This window comes from Spironucleus salmonicida, chromosome 9, assembly GCF_000497125.1.
Source record: "Spironucleus salmonicida strain ATCC 50377 chromosome 9, whole genome shotgun sequence".
NCBI classification, from domain to species: Eukaryota; Fornicata; order Diplomonadida; family Hexamitidae; genus Spironucleus; species Spironucleus salmonicida.
In genome coordinates this window covers 283,025-299,865 of record NC_090604.1, presented here as the reverse complement: position 1 = coordinate 299,865, position 16,841 = coordinate 283,025, and the positions used below count along the sequence as shown (strand labels likewise).

General features: G+C 38.6%; 10 protein-coding genes, 1 non-coding gene and 1 pseudogene across 11 annotated transcripts; 7 read left to right on the top strand and 5 right to left on the bottom strand. All coding sequences in view use genetic code 6, as the record gives it.

Annotated features, from left to right (window-relative positions):
* Positions 1 to 838: 838 nt before the first annotated feature.
* SS50377_28511 (Transmembrane domain-containing protein) lies at positions 839 to 1,222 on the bottom strand (the record flags this gene model as incomplete). The annotated part of the gene is made up of 1 exon (XM_067912273.1): positions 839 to 1,222. The coding sequence occupies one exon, from the start codon at positions 1,220 to 1,222 to the stop codon at positions 839 to 841; it is 384 nt and encodes a 127-aa protein (XP_067760330.1).
* A 796-nt stretch (positions 1,223 to 2,018) lies between these two features.
* On the top strand, positions 2,019 to 2,465 carry SS50377_28510 (Myb-like DNA-binding domain-containing protein; the record flags this gene model as incomplete). The annotated part of the gene is made up of 1 exon (XM_067912272.1): positions 2,019 to 2,465. The coding sequence occupies one exon, from the start codon at positions 2,019 to 2,021 to the stop codon at positions 2,463 to 2,465; it is 447 nt and encodes a 148-aa protein (XP_067760329.1).
* A 73-nt stretch (positions 2,466 to 2,538) lies between these two features.
* Positions 2,539 to 2,937, bottom strand: SS50377_28509 (uncharacterized protein; the record flags this gene model as incomplete). Its single annotated transcript, XM_067912271.1, has 1 exon — positions 2,539 to 2,937. One exon carries the CDS (start codon positions 2,935 to 2,937, stop codon positions 2,539 to 2,541), a length of 399 nt encoding a protein of 132 aa, XP_067760328.1.
* Positions 2,938 to 2,962: 25 nt separating this feature from the next.
* On the top strand, positions 2,963 to 3,034 carry SS50377_t20156. The gene has a single exon. It is a non-coding gene; the product is annotated as a tRNA-Pro (tRNA).
* A 211-nt stretch (positions 3,035 to 3,245) lies between these two features.
* Positions 3,246 to 3,899, bottom strand: SS50377_28508 (Myb-like DNA-binding domain-containing protein; the record flags this gene model as incomplete). The annotated part of the gene is made up of 1 exon (XM_067912270.1): positions 3,246 to 3,899. One exon carries the CDS (start codon positions 3,897 to 3,899, stop codon positions 3,246 to 3,248), a length of 654 nt encoding a protein of 217 aa, XP_067760327.1.
* A 110-nt stretch (positions 3,900 to 4,009) lies between these two features.
* SS50377_28507 (uncharacterized protein) lies at positions 4,010 to 4,414 on the top strand (the record flags this gene model as incomplete). The annotated part of the gene is made up of 1 exon (XM_067912269.1): positions 4,010 to 4,414. The coding sequence occupies one exon, from the start codon at positions 4,010 to 4,012 to the stop codon at positions 4,412 to 4,414; it is 405 nt and encodes a 134-aa protein (XP_067760326.1).
* Positions 4,415 to 4,530: 116 nt separating this feature from the next.
* Positions 4,531 to 8,763, top strand: SS50377_28506 (uncharacterized protein; the record flags this gene model as incomplete). The annotated part of the gene is made up of 1 exon (XM_067912268.1): positions 4,531 to 8,763. The coding sequence occupies one exon, from the start codon at positions 4,531 to 4,533 to the stop codon at positions 8,761 to 8,763; it is 4,233 nt and encodes a 1,410-aa protein (XP_067760325.1).
* Positions 8,764 to 9,650: 887 nt separating this feature from the next.
* On the bottom strand, positions 9,651 to 10,340 carry SS50377_28505 (uncharacterized protein; the record flags this gene model as incomplete). Its single annotated transcript, XM_067912267.1, has 1 exon — positions 9,651 to 10,340. The coding sequence occupies one exon, from the start codon at positions 10,338 to 10,340 to the stop codon at positions 9,651 to 9,653; it is 690 nt and encodes a 229-aa protein (XP_067760324.1).
* Positions 10,341 to 10,535: 195 nt separating this feature from the next.
* On the top strand, positions 10,536 to 11,390 carry SS50377_28504 (Cysteine-rich membrane protein 1; the record flags this gene model as incomplete). Its single annotated transcript, XM_067912266.1, has 1 exon — positions 10,536 to 11,390. The coding sequence occupies one exon, from the start codon at positions 10,536 to 10,538 to the stop codon at positions 11,388 to 11,390; it is 855 nt and encodes a 284-aa protein (XP_067760323.1).
* Positions 11,391 to 11,892: 502 nt separating this feature from the next.
* SS50377_28503 (uncharacterized protein) lies at positions 11,893 to 12,309 on the bottom strand (the record flags this gene model as incomplete). The annotated part of the gene is made up of 1 exon (XM_067912265.1): positions 11,893 to 12,309. One exon carries the CDS (start codon positions 12,307 to 12,309, stop codon positions 11,893 to 11,895), a length of 417 nt encoding a protein of 138 aa, XP_067760322.1.
* A 722-nt stretch (positions 12,310 to 13,031) lies between these two features.
* Positions 13,032 to 13,442, top strand: SS50377_28502 (Hypothetical protein; annotated as a pseudogene).
* An 810-nt stretch (positions 13,443 to 14,252) lies between these two features.
* SS50377_28501 (Cysteine-rich membrane protein 2) lies at positions 14,253 to 16,391 on the top strand (the record flags this gene model as incomplete). The annotated part of the gene is made up of 1 exon (XM_067912264.1): positions 14,253 to 16,391. One exon carries the CDS (start codon positions 14,253 to 14,255, stop codon positions 16,389 to 16,391), a length of 2,139 nt encoding a protein of 712 aa, XP_067760321.1.
* Between the last annotated feature and the right edge of the window lie 450 nt (positions 16,392 to 16,841).

Sequence of the window (16,841 nt, the reverse complement as noted above, 5' to 3'; positions counted from 1 at the left end):
CGTGACGGTAGCAAAAACAAGTACTTCCTACCATATGAGATAATACAGTCCCCAATCCCAAATTTAAGTTAGAAATAACATCAAGAACTCTCTAATTTAATATGTAGATCATTGTCAATAAGATATCTCATTAGTTGATATAATCTGTGTGGAAACGAACGTATCAAAATGAAACTAATAATAGTAAATATTACTATACTCCAGGTAAAGCTTTTTAAATCCCGAAACTAACCAGTTCTGGTAGTAGTTTATGGGTTTCCTGCTGCAATGAATGACTGAAATCTGAGTGTTCATAACTATGTATCATAGACTGGGGTATGTAGAATAACATATTTATCAAAGTTTAATCAGTCCGTACACAATGATCTAAAGCGATCATACCATTCATTAAATGACTTTATTTCTATAATTATGTTTTAAATTATAAATCCTACACCTATTTTATTTTATAAAATTTGACTTAATGTTATGTCAATGTAAATTCTACGATATCTTATATTTTTAAATAGTTTTAAATAATTTATTTAGATTAAAAAATTATATTATTTTAAAAGAAAATTATAGAATAAATAATTTTATTACTTAAAAACATATTATTAACATATCTTAAAGTTAAAAAAATGTGGTTTAATGCTAAATCAATTATTGTATTATATTACTATATTTTCGTTTTTATAAAATGGATACGAATAATTCTTATGAGATAGATATCGAACCAAGTGATCTAGACAATTTCAGAGTACGAACTATCAGTTTTTCTGGAAATACAAATCCATATATAGAGGAATATAGTGATTGAGATACTTTACATATACATTATTATTTAGGCTTGAATCACTCAGCACTGTTTGTAGTCAATCTTCTTAGTTGCCATCAAGACAACATAAAAAATCATTAAGATGAAACCGTAAATAACGCCAACAAGGCTTGCTATTCCGAGGAGACAGCTAAGCCATGAACCACCTGAACAAAACCCATTGAAATCGGGGAAATAAAATCCAGATACTAAAATCAAAAATAAAGGACGGGAGATAGGGTTAACAAGAAAGCCGAAAGAAGCCTACTGCTTGTAAGGCGCTAGTGCAATAAGTAACTGTGAAAGAATGAAAAAGGCACCACGAATCCAATTTGTGATATTAGTGAGAAGTACTGACACAAAAACCAAAGCGGCAATACCAATTGCAATTACTGCAGTAATAATGTTTAGGATTTTTTCGTCCATTTATAAGGGAACGGGTGATTTTACTACAATATTTAATATTATACTATAAATAGAGAATGATAAACAATAAGTAAAAATTATGCGCAGAGGCTGAATTTTTATTCATCTAACTATAATCATTGTTATTGTCAATAATTTTGATATACATATTACAGCTAGTAATATATCCCAATTGTAGGTATGTTAATAATATATTTTATTATAATACAATATTATTACCATTTTTTGAGTAAGGTGAAAATGAACTAGGTTAATACGTAAATTTAATGGAACATATAGTGAATATTTTGCAACCTTATTATATGTATTAAATATAATTGCATAAGTAAGGTAATAAATATCTGATTCAACCAGTACTGCTCGCGGTGATTACTAAATTTTAGTTTATGAAATATATAACATAAAAATATATAATATTTATTAATTTATTATATAATCACCAGTAAGTAGGGGTTATGTTTAGTTGTAGAAATATTTTACTAACTATTTTCTATTATATTAATAATTTCATATTTAGAATTAGAGAAAATCTGGCATCTTAATAATAATATTAATAATTATTTGCATAATTAATTTTTCCAAAATTGGTGTGGTATTCTTTTTACAGTAAAGGCATTAATATTAAATATATAAAGGAATATATCAAGTTTAGGATTATCTAGATATTATCAAAGATTTGAGATCATTTGATTTTCTATATTATACTATATAATTAGATCTTAATTTTTTCATCTACAGTACAACACTTTGAATATACTTAATAATTTAGTTAGTGACTCACGTCTTCAATCTATAAATGAACATAAAACTGTTAATTAACTTAGCCCGTGAACATAAGACATAATCAGGTACCATAGCATGGGATTCTATTACACCATACTTCCCCATGCTTGACAAGCAAGAGCTGCAAAATAAGCTTTATAATCATATGCGTAAAAATAAGACTATGACCTAGGACCTTCGCAAGAACCATAAATGGACACAATAGGAGAAAACGTATCTCCTTGAACTTGTTGAGGCATAAGGTAAAAACTGGAAGAAAATAGTACAGTATTATCCTGGTAAAACTGTTATTCACGTCAAAAACCAGTATCATTAAATAACGCGTAAGTCGCCTTTCAAAATTAATTAGTTAGGGAGCGTAGATAGTTTCGAAGGAAGACAAGTGGTGAATGAGAGTACTGAGAGCGTAGATGTACCCGCCACGCGAGATGTTAGTTTTGTGTTTTTTGAAATATTATGAGGAACCTTAAGTAATAGAATTAGTCAATTTTATGATTTATCATCCTTACTATTTTTAATGAGTTATTTGCAATTCATTTTTGTATTGCACAGCTTTCCCAAATAATTATTATACAATATGCTACTAAATTAAAATTAATTTTCAATAACAGTTTCCATTCCTTTATAATAATGATTTCAACTTTTTATTCTGAACACAACTTGTGCGCTCTCGGGCATGCATTTCCAGTGGATAAAACTACCAAGATGACTTTTTCAATTATTTTATAAATACTAGCAGCAATAAATATCGTGCTAAACGTATTTCTGTCTTATCGGTGATTATAGCTATTTTCCAAGTATTTCTTTAGCGTATGCAACTCGCTTGAATTATGCAAGCGTTACCACACGCAACTTGCTACTATCTTGCCATAATTTATTCTTTAATCACTGCATTACTGATTCTCCTATCTTTTTTCTTATTTAACCCTCATTGTAACTGCTCTAAATACTTGTTGTGGGAAATTGGTCTAGTGGTATGATTCCTGTTTTGGGTACAGGAGGTCCCGGGTTCCATTCCCGGATTTCCCCAATATTTTTAACTATCAATTTCCTCATTTTTCTATATAATTGATATATTGCCTGCTTCCCTTCAAAATCTGATGCAACTATGATTTTATCACCAAAACTTCACTTCCTCATCACTCAGCATTTCTCTTATGATCTTATGAACTGGCTTCACTATCTCAAAATCTAAATATGCTAATTCTAATTCAACTTTCCACTTCTTCCAAATCTACCTTCACAAATCCCACCACTATGGCCACAACTTCCGAATTCGATAACGAATCTGATTATCGCTCCTTCCTTCCATGTTCTTACAGACTTCTCCAAATTTTCCACTGCCAAATTTCGTCAATATGATATAAAGCTTCCGGTCCTCCTCTCCGCTCCAGCGCCCTTTCACCAAATCGGGTCTGCTGACGCGATTATAGTGCTAATAGCACTGCTGGGCTGTCCATTTGCTCCCAAAGGGGCATTATTTCTACAGAATTTGGGCTATTTCCGGCCAGTTTGGACGGGTGTAAGAAGCCACCAAAAGCGTCAAAATGTCGTTCTGGTCCGGGCAAAAAGTGTAAATTGTCTCGTTTTCGGTCAAAAATTTGTGCGATTTTACGTCAAAAACAATCTTTTTTTAAGGAAAAGAAAGTGGAAGGGGAGTTATATTGTATTATTATATCGGATCTAATTGTTTTGGTAATTAGCAGAGTGGAAGGGATATGTGTTCGTATGAAGTGGTGTGTGGGGGTAGTGTCGGCGTTAACGAGTTCGAGAATGAGGAGTTGGTCGAGTAGAGCGAGGGGAGCGGTAGCAGATCCAGCTGGGGTTGCACGGAGTTGAAGATATCTGTGAACGAGATATCTAGGAAGATTTGCGAATTTTCGTTGTTGAACATTTTAACGAATGAGGATGAGATAATATATAATAAACTATTTAAACTAATTTTATATAGTTGGTATACAAAATTTTGGAACGGAGCTATTATATGTTATTATGCTATAATTAATGGAAATTTGGTTAGATTTATAGGGTTGCTTGGGGCGGGACAAATCTGAGTTGAGGTGTGGCAGAATAGCGCATTCAGTCACTGTATTCTTCTAGGTACGGGTTACTTTTCGCAATGTTAGGGGCAAATCTTACTCTGAACTTGTCCAGGTCGCTGAGCTCAAGATTTGGCTCATAGGAAACCGTCGATTTCATTTTATAATAATCGGAAGGCATGAATATCTAACCTAATTGTAGAGCTCTGGAAATTCAAAACAATAAAAAATTGTATAGAAGTTGTATTGTAAAAATTTCAGTTTCTATAAATTAATTTCTGGATTTGGTGCCGTTTTGGCCCCGAAATTGCTGTACATAAGGCTCAGCTAAACCTATATGTGGGCTACGGGCTTTGATGAGCAAATTTGAACCAATTGTAATCAATTTAAAAAAAATTAGCAAATTTTGGGAAACGCATTTTCCTTATTAATTTTTATAGTATTATATCATATGAGAGAGAATTATAAATTCCACTCCAAATTTTAATGAGCTCCCCAAATTCAACCCAGAATATCCCACCTGAAATTTCATTAGACAACGACCAGACCAGCATCGATTTATCGCTATTGAGCAAGCTGTCGTTTTTGAAAGTACCTCCTACAAAACAGTTAGGTAGCATCATCGATGCCATTATAGATGACCCGAACCTCGTCGCACCGCATATGGACCTCTCGCGCTACCTCTTCAACCGCTACAAAGCCATTCTGGAGAAGCCAAAATCGTGCTTTACCTGTATCACTAGGGAGAACTGCCTCAAATCCTTGCAGCGCGCCTGCCCGGAGCCAATTTCCACTGATATAACGAAAATTCTCAACGATAGCTTCATTAAACCCTCACAGTTCAATTTTCAGCAGCAAATTACGGACTACCGCAATATGTGCGACCAGCACCTGAATCCGAACGTGACCGAGGTATTCTCTGGAAACTTTAAAAACGACATCGCCGCGCTAAAAACGGACATCATAAATGCGCTAAACCGCAGCGTTCAAATGCTCCAAAGTAAAGACCAGGAGCTTGAGGAGCTGAAGCATCTGACCAAGCAGCTGCAGGACTCCGAAAAAAGCAAAAACTCAGAAATTTCAGACTACGCAGAGCAAATAAACCAACTGAACAGGGAGCTGAGAGATCTAGGTGCCTAGAATTAGTCATTGTAGGATACGTTTTAGGGGCAGTCGCAAGTGTAATACCAGCAGCCGATTTAAGGGCAATCAGAGTAGTTTATTTACACTAATTAGGAGTAATAAATGATTCCAAACTAGTAGCTGCTATAATAGCAATAAATGATTCCAAATCAGTAACAAATAGTTCCGAATTAACCATAATTATAACAAATGATTCCATAATAACAATAGTTCGTTCCGAATTAATAGTAATTCATTCCAAATTAACAATTCAATCCATAATATTAAACCATTCCTCAACAACCCCAATACGTCTACGCAGAAGTCCCCTAGCAAACACTAATACCACAGTACCAGCAACCGCAACTAATAGACTCAGCCTATTACCAGCAGGTGCAGGAATAGCAGTTCGTGCCGTAATAGCAATATCATCAAATTTCTCCGTTCCTTCACAGTCTCCAAAAGCTGCTGCACGCAATCCCTACTCCTACGCTGAACAAAACGTTCACTTCAAATACTTTCGCGCAGTCAGAAGTTTAAAATAAACCGCTTACATTAATTCTATAGGAAACAATTTAAATACTTAATAGTAATAATATAATAATAGAAAATCATGAAAACAATGTGGAGTGGAAAAACCAATTGAATTCGCAATTGAGTTAATTGGAAATTGAAATATTGAACGAAATTGAGCAAATTGTTAAGAAAAGTGTGAAAATTCGTTATGAAGTGGAAAGTCAAATTGAAAGTGAAAAAAAGCAAAAAGTCGAGAGCAGTTTAGAGAGCAAAAATCAATTCGTGCATTTCACGTCTCTTCAAACGGTAAAATCGGCATTCTAACGTTCTATAAAATCGCTTTTTGCAATGTCCGTTCCAGATAAATCTTTGAGGTAATCGTTAGGATTATTAAATAATAATGAACTTAATAAAATTATTTAAGCTTCAAGTTTCCCAAATTTTTCAGATATTGATATTATATTGCAATTAAATGAATTATCAAAAACCGTAGAAAGTGGAGTGGAAGAAACTTTTGAATAATTATCCGATATATTAAATAATAATGTAAATAATTGTGTAATTGTGCCAAAACTAGTTTTAGAATTAGCTTAGCTTAGTATACAATTGGAAGATAAAATTAAGTTCTAAATCGAAGAAAATGACGTTTAGAAAAAGCAAATTGTCGATCTAAAAGTTATCATTCAAAACGAACAGAATTTCTCAGCTGAAAAGACCTAAAAACTGATTGAATTAGAGCGCAATAACGAGCAATAATAAACACATTTGAACGACATGAAAAACAACATTATACAGCTCTAAATTGAAAATTAACGAATTAGTGGAATGGAAAAAATGATAGATAATTATAATATATAAATAGAATAGTTAAAATTTGACCTATCAAGTTTATAAGGAAAGGAAAGTTCATAGTAATAGAGTATTACTATATAATAATAACAATTGACAGAAAAAACTGAATAATATTAATTATTAAAATAGAAGTTCGACATTATCAAAGCTAGAGTTTAAGAGCTGGAAATCGAGCTGAACCAGCTCGGCAACGCACGAAAGGAAGCCTTAACGAAAAACAGAGAACTCGTCGCCTTAGCCCGCGAATTGGAAACACAAAATACGAATTTGGAAACTGAAAAAACAAATTTAAATCAATTATTATATGATAATAAGAACATAATCGAAAAAAATTCAAATCTACAGAAACTGATTTCTGCCGGAGAAATCGAAACCGCCGAAAACCGTCAGCAAATGCGCCATTTGCGCGAAGAAATCGCCGATCTCAAACTGCTCACCGAAAAACAAGAAAACCAACTCAAGTACTTGAAACAAGATAACGAAAAATTCGAAACCATGAACCACAAATCACTTTAACAATATAATAATGTTAATAGCGAATGTGAGGAATTATCAAAACTATACAATTCAGAGAAAGAAAAAACCGCAATTTTAGGCGAGAATTTGGACCACGTGAGCGCGATGAACGTCGATTTGGAGCGCCGTTTAGTCGCTCTGACGGCCCAGAACGAGACGCTGAAAAAAGAACTTTTCGAAGTCGAGAAGCTCCTCGCAGAGCAGCAGACGCAATTTTAGTACAGCAAACAGCAGTTTGAGGAGACGCAGACGCAGCTCAATCAGACCAGCCAAAACCACCAGCAGCAAAGCCAAAAATACGCCGTTTTTAACGCCGAAAATGAACTTTTAAAGCGCGAAAACGAAAAATTGAAAATCACCGAAAAAGAAATGAAAAATCAAATTCAAAGTGAAATTGAGCAAAAACAGCGTCTGGTGAACGATTTGACGAGCCAGATGGCCGTTTTGACGACAAATAATTCGCTAAATCCGCAGTTTAAAACGCAAGATTAATAATTGTATAATGATATATAATAATTATAATAGGAATTAGGAAAGGTACAGAAAAAACTGAAAACCGTAGAATTTGAAAACAAAAATTATATCGATAATATATAATAAATAACACAAATTTAAGATAAATTGGCGCAAAAATCGAAAAAGTTGCTATTAAATTCGAACAAACTGAAACAGAAAGTCCAGCAATTTGCGATGTCTTTCGTGCGAATTTCGAAGTGCACAGCCGGCCAATTCGAGTACGGCGTCGACATCGCTGACGAATTCGACGTTTCCAGCGCAGAAATCGTCAAAATCGCCTGCCCGACTGAAGAATTCATGCGCGGCATTTGTGGTTTACTCGAAAAAGGAGTGGAAAATCAAATTCAAATTGAAAAATATGCTTAACTAAATAATCAGTTTTAAGCAATTAGGAGCGAAAAATCGAATTTTGAGGCTCAAATTGCGAGCGTAAAGAAGGAAAATTCGCAGCTGAAGAAGCAGTGCAGCGCGATGAAGGACACGATCGATTTGTACGGCGGCGCCGCCTCGAAAAACGCCCGAAAATACGAAAATTTGGAACAAAATTTGGACGATTCGTTCGAAATTAGGAGCGGAAAAATGAGTAAAAAGGAAGGGAAAAGGTCCGTTATCGACGATCAGCTGAGCGAAATTAGCGAAATTGCGCGCGCCAGAAATGCGGCTGGTGAAGAATTAGCAGATTTTAGAAGCGGAAAATACGATAAGAACATCAAATCATGTGATATAAAGAATTCGAATGCTCCCAAAGCGTCAAATTCGGGCTCTAAGGCGCCTCAGCGCAGTTTGGCGAATCGCGCGAAGGACGGGGCGGAGACGCCAATTGCGAATGTGTAGGGCGCTACGCAGCGCTATTCGCCGTCTGATTCGACTGGGAAGGATATTTTGAATATTATCTCGTAATATTAGCCGTAGAGGGTTAAGAACGTCGATAATGAATCTTATGATTATAAAGGCCTTAATGTCGATAACGGATATAACTCCCATAATGGCCATAGTGAAACTAACGCCTTCCGGCGCCCGGAGCCGCAGGGGCGCATCAACCCCGTAAACGTGCAGGTCTCGTCGCTGAACAGCCAGACGCCGCAGATGGCGACGCACTTCGACGAGACGATCCGCAGCTACCAGAGCAAGAACGAGCGCAGCCTGCTGAGCGGGGACGAGAAGCTGATGATCCAGCGGCTGCTGGGGCATATTTGAGGAGTGAACTTTTTGGATGTAGATGGAGGGGAGTGTATGTAATTATATAGATATAATATTGATAATTGCGTTTTGGTAAATGTGGAGCGGAGAATTTAGTATTTATAAAATATTTTGATGGAAATATGTATTATATGATAATAGGGAGTTCATGATTAGTAGAATTGTGCATGTATGGAACGTGAGCTATTTTGATGCTTAGGGGTTTAAAATGTAGAAGATAAATAAAATGCTGATAGTAAGCTTAGGGCTGGCAAATGCTTATTCAGAAATCGCAATTTTGGATTTGTGCTGAAATATCTGAGGAAAGCACCCAAGAGGGCTAATTTTTGCAGCAATGAGGCCATTTTTCTTGCAAAAGTGATGTATCAAGTTAATTTGAAAATGGTTTAGGTGCAAGGATTTGGTAATATTATGAAATATACCATATAATAATGCAGTTTTATATTTATTGGAGTGCTAATTATATATTATTATATATAATTTAATTATTAATAAAGTAGAGTGGAAAATTAATAGTTATATTATTATATTTCCTTTTGAAGCTAGAGACGGATACTTGCTAAAACGTGCCGCCTGTCGGTAGAGGCGGCCTCCGCGTTTCTCACGCTCGATCCAGCACGGAATTCCACAATGTAAATAGCTAAAGCAATAAGGGTAAAATCCGGCACCAGGGTTCGCTTGCTGCCATTGCCGTCACAAAAAGCAGATTGGTGACATAACGATATGGGCTGGCGCGTCCTGAACGTCAGAATATATATGGTGCACCGATTATGACGCTTCAAAACCAGAATTTGCGGTGTTTGGAAATGCTGAGAACTTTCTCGCCAAAGTGCAGGGCGGTGCTAGGTGCAGGAAGCGTGGTTTACATTTTTAGTTTATTAAGATCATTATTATAACTATATACTATACAACGTATATAGCAAAAACGGAATTCCCCAGTTTCTGCATATACCCATATTCAATATAGCTGATACAGGAGCCCAGGGGCAGAGCTCGGAGGCTGCAGTCGGTCTGTATTGCGAGGCGGTGCGATAAATGGTAATTGGGGAATGCGAACGTGCAGGAAAGCCTGCTAAGTGCGCTTCGGACAAGAAATAAAAATTGGAGAAGCAATACCAGGGAATGGGAAGGTGCCGCATGCAGCCACATAATTAGGGGCAGCTTCTTTCCGTATTTCGCTATCCCGAGAGCGAGACCCAGCTGATAACGCGGTTAGAGCCAGCCTGTGGTATAGGTGGGCAGCAGAACCACTGCAGCGCGGCCCAGACCAACTTCCAGGAGGTTGCCTAGCTCAATGAGGCCCTTGAGGGGATACCTTGCGTAAATTCTTAGGAGCATGCTAGGCTGTCTGGGAAGCGCACTTATTTATTAGCATCGTTGGGCGTGGTAAGAGCCCCCAAAGCCTGCTTGCTGCGTTGCAGAGTGCGCTTTCTGGAGGTGTTATTACCGCGTACCTGCATATCCCAGTTCACTGCTCCAAGGCCCTCTCGGTGTACCGCGCTGATACCAGTGCGCGTGGTAGGCTCATGCAGTTCCGCTACAAGACCCAATTCGGAGACTTACCTTATATACATCTACAAGCTAGAAAACACTGGGAAAACTGTTCTCACAAATATATACTTTATAGATATAAATACGTTATTCAGTCTTTAGTTTTTGGATATAATAATTTATACACCATATCAAGCAATATTCAATAAATTCGAAACTGGTAAGTTATTTTATATAACGGTTATTCTGCTATAATACTTGCATCCACCCTTCCAAAAATGATCTTCGCCGGAACATGTGACAGCGTAAATGCCCGCTGTCAGGCAGGATTTTACTGCCCGGCCACCGGCAGCACTGAAGTTACATGCCTCCCTTGCTCCGATGATATAAAACTCGGTCAAGGCTGCTACTGTGTGGACAATACAGCTATTACCAATTGTAGAGCATGCGCAGAGTAAAAATGCTCCTAATGCATCCCCGGAAGTTTTCTAGAGAAAGATAAGTGCACCTTGTGTTCAAAGGGGTGCGGTAAGTGTACGAGGCCTGATTCATGCGAGGCTTGCGCTGAGGGCTACACCATGGAAAATGATACATGCGTTAGAGTTTGCAATTCTTTAAAAGGCTGCTAAAATGAATTTTCGACTTTCTGCGACTTGACCGTAAATCGCTGCGTGAAATGCGAATCAAATTGTACTATTTGCTCCTCAAAAACAGTGTGCAACTTCTGTAATTCAAGCTCACATACTACTACTATAGACGGAACGTGCACGACCATCTGCAATAACCTCCAAGATGGATAATACTGCAAGAATGGCGCTCCAACATCGTGCGCGGAAGGGCTTGATTCGGCCTGCAAATGCGGAGATGCTGTAAACTGTGCCTCCTGCAATGACGCTAATGCTGCATGTGAGACATGTTTACCTAATATAGTGAAGGCGAAAGGCGGGGCGTGCACAGAATGTACGGACGGGTATGAAGTTAGAGGAAGATTGTGCTGGCCCAAGTAGGACGCAGGCTAGCAGAATAAAATAGGTGGTGGTGCGATTGCCGGCATTATCATAGGGGTTTTGGTGGTTGCTGGTGCAATTGGTGGCGGCTTGGCATACTACTTCATCAAGAAGGCCAGGAAGTGATAGAGTTTGGCATAATATGGGTGGATGGCCCCGGTATCATCTAGTCGTGCTGGAGCAGAGGCCGTACGGATTTGAGCAGCAGGCGCGGGAATAAGAGAAAGTGGAAATTATCGTAGTGGTTCGAACTGTGCTCTGAGAGGCGCGATTATTCCTGCTGGCGGGAAGATGCAGGCTGATAACTCAAAGTATCAATCACCCACTGTCTTGTCTGTGGCTTTGCATACTCTGTGCATGCTAGTATTGGGATAGCTGGCCGTGCAGGGCGAGTGCTGGCCGCCAGTGGACTCATATTGTCGTCATAGGGTGTCATATTCAATCTAATACGTTAGTGTCTAATATTAATTGGAGCGGAATTTTAATTTTGGTATCTAGTTTATATAATATGCAGGATACTAATCGCATCATGAGCTTAGCTCTGGATACCCAACCTAGTCCCAACTTAGCAAAATAGAAAAACATGAAAACCAATTTGCGCTCTTTAGGAGAATCATGCTACAGTTCCTCAGTTCGAAACAGAAGACCACCCACAAGCTGTAAGGCACTGCAAAACCATGCTAGGTCGGTCATATCTGCCAGTCACCCGCGTAGGATCCGAGAAGTGTGTCCCGTGCACATACCGCACGAAGCTGGACCTGGGATGGTATGCCGACGACAGGGAGATAGTAGACGGCAAGAAATACTGATTCGCTGCCTGGGCTGAGGGCCCTCCTGGGCCTTTCTAGACAGAATCCCGTACACCGCATGCGCACAACCTTACATAATATACATTCTGGTGGAATGAAGGGGAGCCCAAAATAGTATATTCGATTGTTCGACGTATCGAGAGTGCTGAGCAAATAGTGCAAAGGCATATTGTGCAGCTCCAACGAAGTGCTGCGCCTGTGCGAGTCAAAATGTTATGTTTACGCTTCTGCTGCATTTTGCAATTCCCGCGATGACAACGGCTACAGTACTACCATACGCGGTAACGGAACCGCGAACTGCAACTATTTTTAGGAGGGTATTCTAACTACTTATCTGGAAGGTATTTCCCCCGCATGTGAGTGCGATGCCGCAGAAAAGGCACTTCCTGCAGCTATGGTCAGGACGGCGGCAAGGGAGGTTTGCCGAATGTTCTGTTGGGGATGATGGGAAGTGGGCGGAAGGGCATGAGATGTTAGCGGGGTTGTGCAGGAAATGCTACCAGGATTAGCGTATGTGCTATATTGAATGCAGTCGTTTAGTTTATTGCATTAGGATGTGGTTTGAATAGTTTTTAGGTTTTAATAGTTGTATTTAGCTAGCTATTTAGTATTTAGATAATATTTCCTAATACAATTATAAGTAGTAAAATATTTACTACTCATTCCCAAGTAAATACTAATTAATATAATATATGCATCTGCTATAAAAATAAAAATCAATAACTGAAGGTTTGCTTATATTAAACTGAAACTATAATAGTTATAAATTGATTAATTTACCAAGTTTCTGCATAATAGGTTAATACATAATATGATGAAAAATGTAAAGGTAAATTATATGTATTATCAAAAACTTATCAGGTTTAATCTTAAAAAGTGTTATGATAACTAATGAATATAATATTAAAATAAAAATATTTTTTTATTTAATTGAAGTTAATCACTATCAGCTAAGGCTATGACAGATTAAAACGTATATTACTTAAATTTTACTAATTTAGCTAGTAAGCCTTAGATCATAGCATAGATGGTATAAGGATAGTAGAAAGTGAAGTTCTTACCCAATAATGTAGTCAGTGAACAACCCTATCTCTCTCACTACAGGTTATAGAAATACTAAAATATATTCTATGCTAGCATTGCTACTTTAGGAAAGCATGTAATAGATAAGCTAAATTTAAACCTAGGTTTATTAATATTCTGGCATACTGTGCTGCAAGGGGAATGCATGTATAGACTCAAGGCTGACTAATGGGACAGCTGGGATCTGAATAGAAGTGGTGTCAACACCTATTACTACATCTTAACTGAAAAGTAAGGGAAACCTGTATTACTAGTAGGAAACTAGAATTTAGGATGCTATCAGTGAAAACATACCAACAGAAGAATACGGTACCAGCCAAACTTCTGATACCTCGGGGGTATCGAGCATGGATAGTAGCACGGGCTCTGGTACGGTCCGGAGTGGCTGGTATGGTCAGCCTATTTAGGTATCAGGCTAGCCGAGAAGAAGTAATTGAGATCATATTAGCCATTTTCACCAATCTTTCAATTTAGCATATTAGAATGACATAAATATTTTTGAATTTTGCAGCTATGTTAGTCTAAATAGTATCCGAATAAATTATTCGCTACTATTTTAAAATATGAATTATTTTATTATACTCGAATAATATTGTTAGCTTCGGTCAGCATAAAGTTGGTTTGAGCAGTAGTTATGTTTAAATACCCATAAGTCCAACTATTACCAGCAATTGGGTATTTAGTAAACTTACTGCTATTTCTGCAATAACAGGAGTATTATATAATATATGGATTTTTTCACTTTTAGTTTTTGCAGTATTATATTAGTATGCACAACTATTATAAACTCAATTTAAAGATTTACGTGTTTTAAAGATTATAAGTTACTACGCACTTTGCATAAACTATTATAACACCACTCATGCCTATAATAAAGGCATCACCATTTCTTTTGTTGAATCTACTGCGATTTCTCTACAACTACTTTAAGTAAAATTTACTAAATTATACTTATTTGCACAATATCAATTCCTCATTTAATAGCAAACGCTATCCATAAAATATTTCACTTCCACTTCAATAGTGAAAAACACGAAACTGCTATACTCGGTAATATTGACATTTATACTGTAGTTATATTTTCACTTTTATCAAAATGACTAATGAGTGTTCTTCTAGCGATAAAACTACCTGCAGTGAAGGTACTTTCTGTCCATCAAATGTAGCCTCTACGTCCACACCATGCATCAAATGCAAAGACGAGTGCGCCACCTGCACAGGAACATCCGCAGAAGATGCAACATGTTTAACCTGCGCCGATGGAAAGTATCTTAGTGGGGAAGCCTGCGCAGACTGCGATTCGAAATGCACTACCTGCACAGGAAGTGAAGATACCGCCTGCCAAAGCTGCACTAACGGAAACGTTCAAAGTGGATCCACCTGCGCCACCTGTGTTTCAGGGTAAACCACAAACTGCACATGCGACTCTGCTGAGAACTGCTCGACTTGCGCTAATGATATGAGCAAATGCGCGACCTGTATCAACGACTACGATCCAAACGGAGAAACCCCTTGCGAGAAATGCAAGGAGAAATTCTTCGAGGATACTTCTGCAACTCCTAGTAAATGTACATCCTGCTCTAATAACTGCACGGCCTGTACGTCCAGTTCCGTTTGTACAACTTGCGATGACGGATTTTCTCTCATAAACAACAAATGTGTAGCCTGCACTGAAAGCTAAGCAACTGCCTGCACGTGCAAGGCTGCCAAAAACTGCTAAACATGTAATTCTAGTGAGATGGGCAAATGCAAAACGTGCATAGGAAACTTTGATGTTAACGATGGCACTCCGTGTTAAAACTGCTTGGTAGGATTTTTCAAAGGGGGTGATTCTGGTACTGATACTTGCACAGCATGCGATGGTAAATGCGCAACCTGTACTGCATTAAACACCTGCTAGACATGTAAAGACGGAAACGTTTTAACCAACAGTACCTGCGTCCCATGCAGTACAAACCAAATGACTGCCTGCAAGTGTCAGAATGCTAAAAACTGCTCAACATGCGAGACTGATACAAGTAAATGCAAAACGTGCATCAACAATTTTGACCCATCTGGAGACACTCCTTGTGATAAATGCGTAGCAGGATTTTTCAAGGATGCCAAAGATGGGAATGATACTTGCACGGCCTGCTCTGAAAACTGCACAACCTGCTCTTCTAGTTCAGCTTGTACCGTATGCAAGGATGGATTTTCGATCGACTCCAGCAAGTGCGTAGCCTGCACAGACGAAAACTGCACGACCTGCCCAACTAACAAAGACACCTGCACGGCTTGCAAAGATGGATTTTCTGTGAAAAATAGTAAATGTGAGAAAAAATGTACAGCAGGTGACGGCACCTGCGCCCCGAACCAAATCTGCGACACGATCTGCAAAGACTGCGCCGGCAACTGCGCCACGTGTAAGGGCGCAGTAAGCACGTGCGTGACCTGCGAGGCCGGCTTTATGTTGAACAGTGAAAAATGCACAGCATGTCCCGACAACTGCGCGAACTGCGACGACAATAAAGACACCTGCAAGGTTTGCAAGGACGACTTTTTCGCCACGGATAAAACCTGTACGGCTTGTACGTAAAACAAGATAAAGCAGTGCAAGTGCGGTGCAGCAACTAACTGTGCTACCTGCGATTCTTCTAATAAAGGAAAGTGCGGCACCTGCATTACCGGCTACAAAAAGGCGTCAGACAGCACCTGCTCCATCTGTGACGACGGCTACCTGATGGTAGATATGGCCTGCTAGAAATGCGAGGCCAAGTGCGCCATGTGCTCCGAAAGCCTCGAAACGTGCGATACCTGCGCCATTTAGCACACCATGAGCATCAATTAAACATGCGAGAAGGATTGCACGGGTACACTGGCAGAGGGCAAGGCGTGCACTGCCGAAGCGATTGTGGACTGCGGGAGCAGCAGCCAGGTAACTGCGTGCAAATGCGATACTGCTGCAAACTGCCTCTAATGCAATAGTTCGGATAGTAAAAAGTGCGCGTCCTGCATGCCAGGCTACAAATTAGAAAATGAAAAGTGCACCACCTGCGCAGACGGGGCCACCGCCGTGGGCTCGTTCTGCTTCCTACAAGGCGAGACGCTCAGCACCAACCTCTCCAGCGGCGCCGTTGCGGGCATCGTCATCGCTGTCCTGGTCGTTGCGGGGGGAGTCGCCGGTGCCGCTTTCTGGTACATGAAGAAGTCCAAGGCCAACTAGAAGGTGGAGAAGCAGAACTTCAACATGCAGTGAGAATTTACATTGAATTGGAGTATATGGATGGCAAGGTGGACTGCGAGTGGAAACTATTTCAGATAGACACATTACAAATTAGTACTATATTTCTGAACCGACTTAGATTTTCTTTAAAACTACGGAAAATTTATTTCTATGGTTGATGAAGTACTATCTGCACCCACATGATATTTTTAAGTAAGCGAACTTAGGAGTAGCCAAGATAATTAATTCTCTAAATTCAATCAGCTGTATGTTTTGCACTAATATTTAGCAGCACAAAAATAAAAAGTGAAATTATATTTTTGGCTTAATTAGTAACGCTAGGCCGAGTTTTGATATGTTTGGAAGCAGTTTCGATAGTTCCTACACTGAAATAGATCTCTAGATATATTATTAGCAGAAATCAGTCAGCAGCAAGTCACCATTCAGCCCAGCCAAATTTGAGTGATTATTTTAAAAGATCAG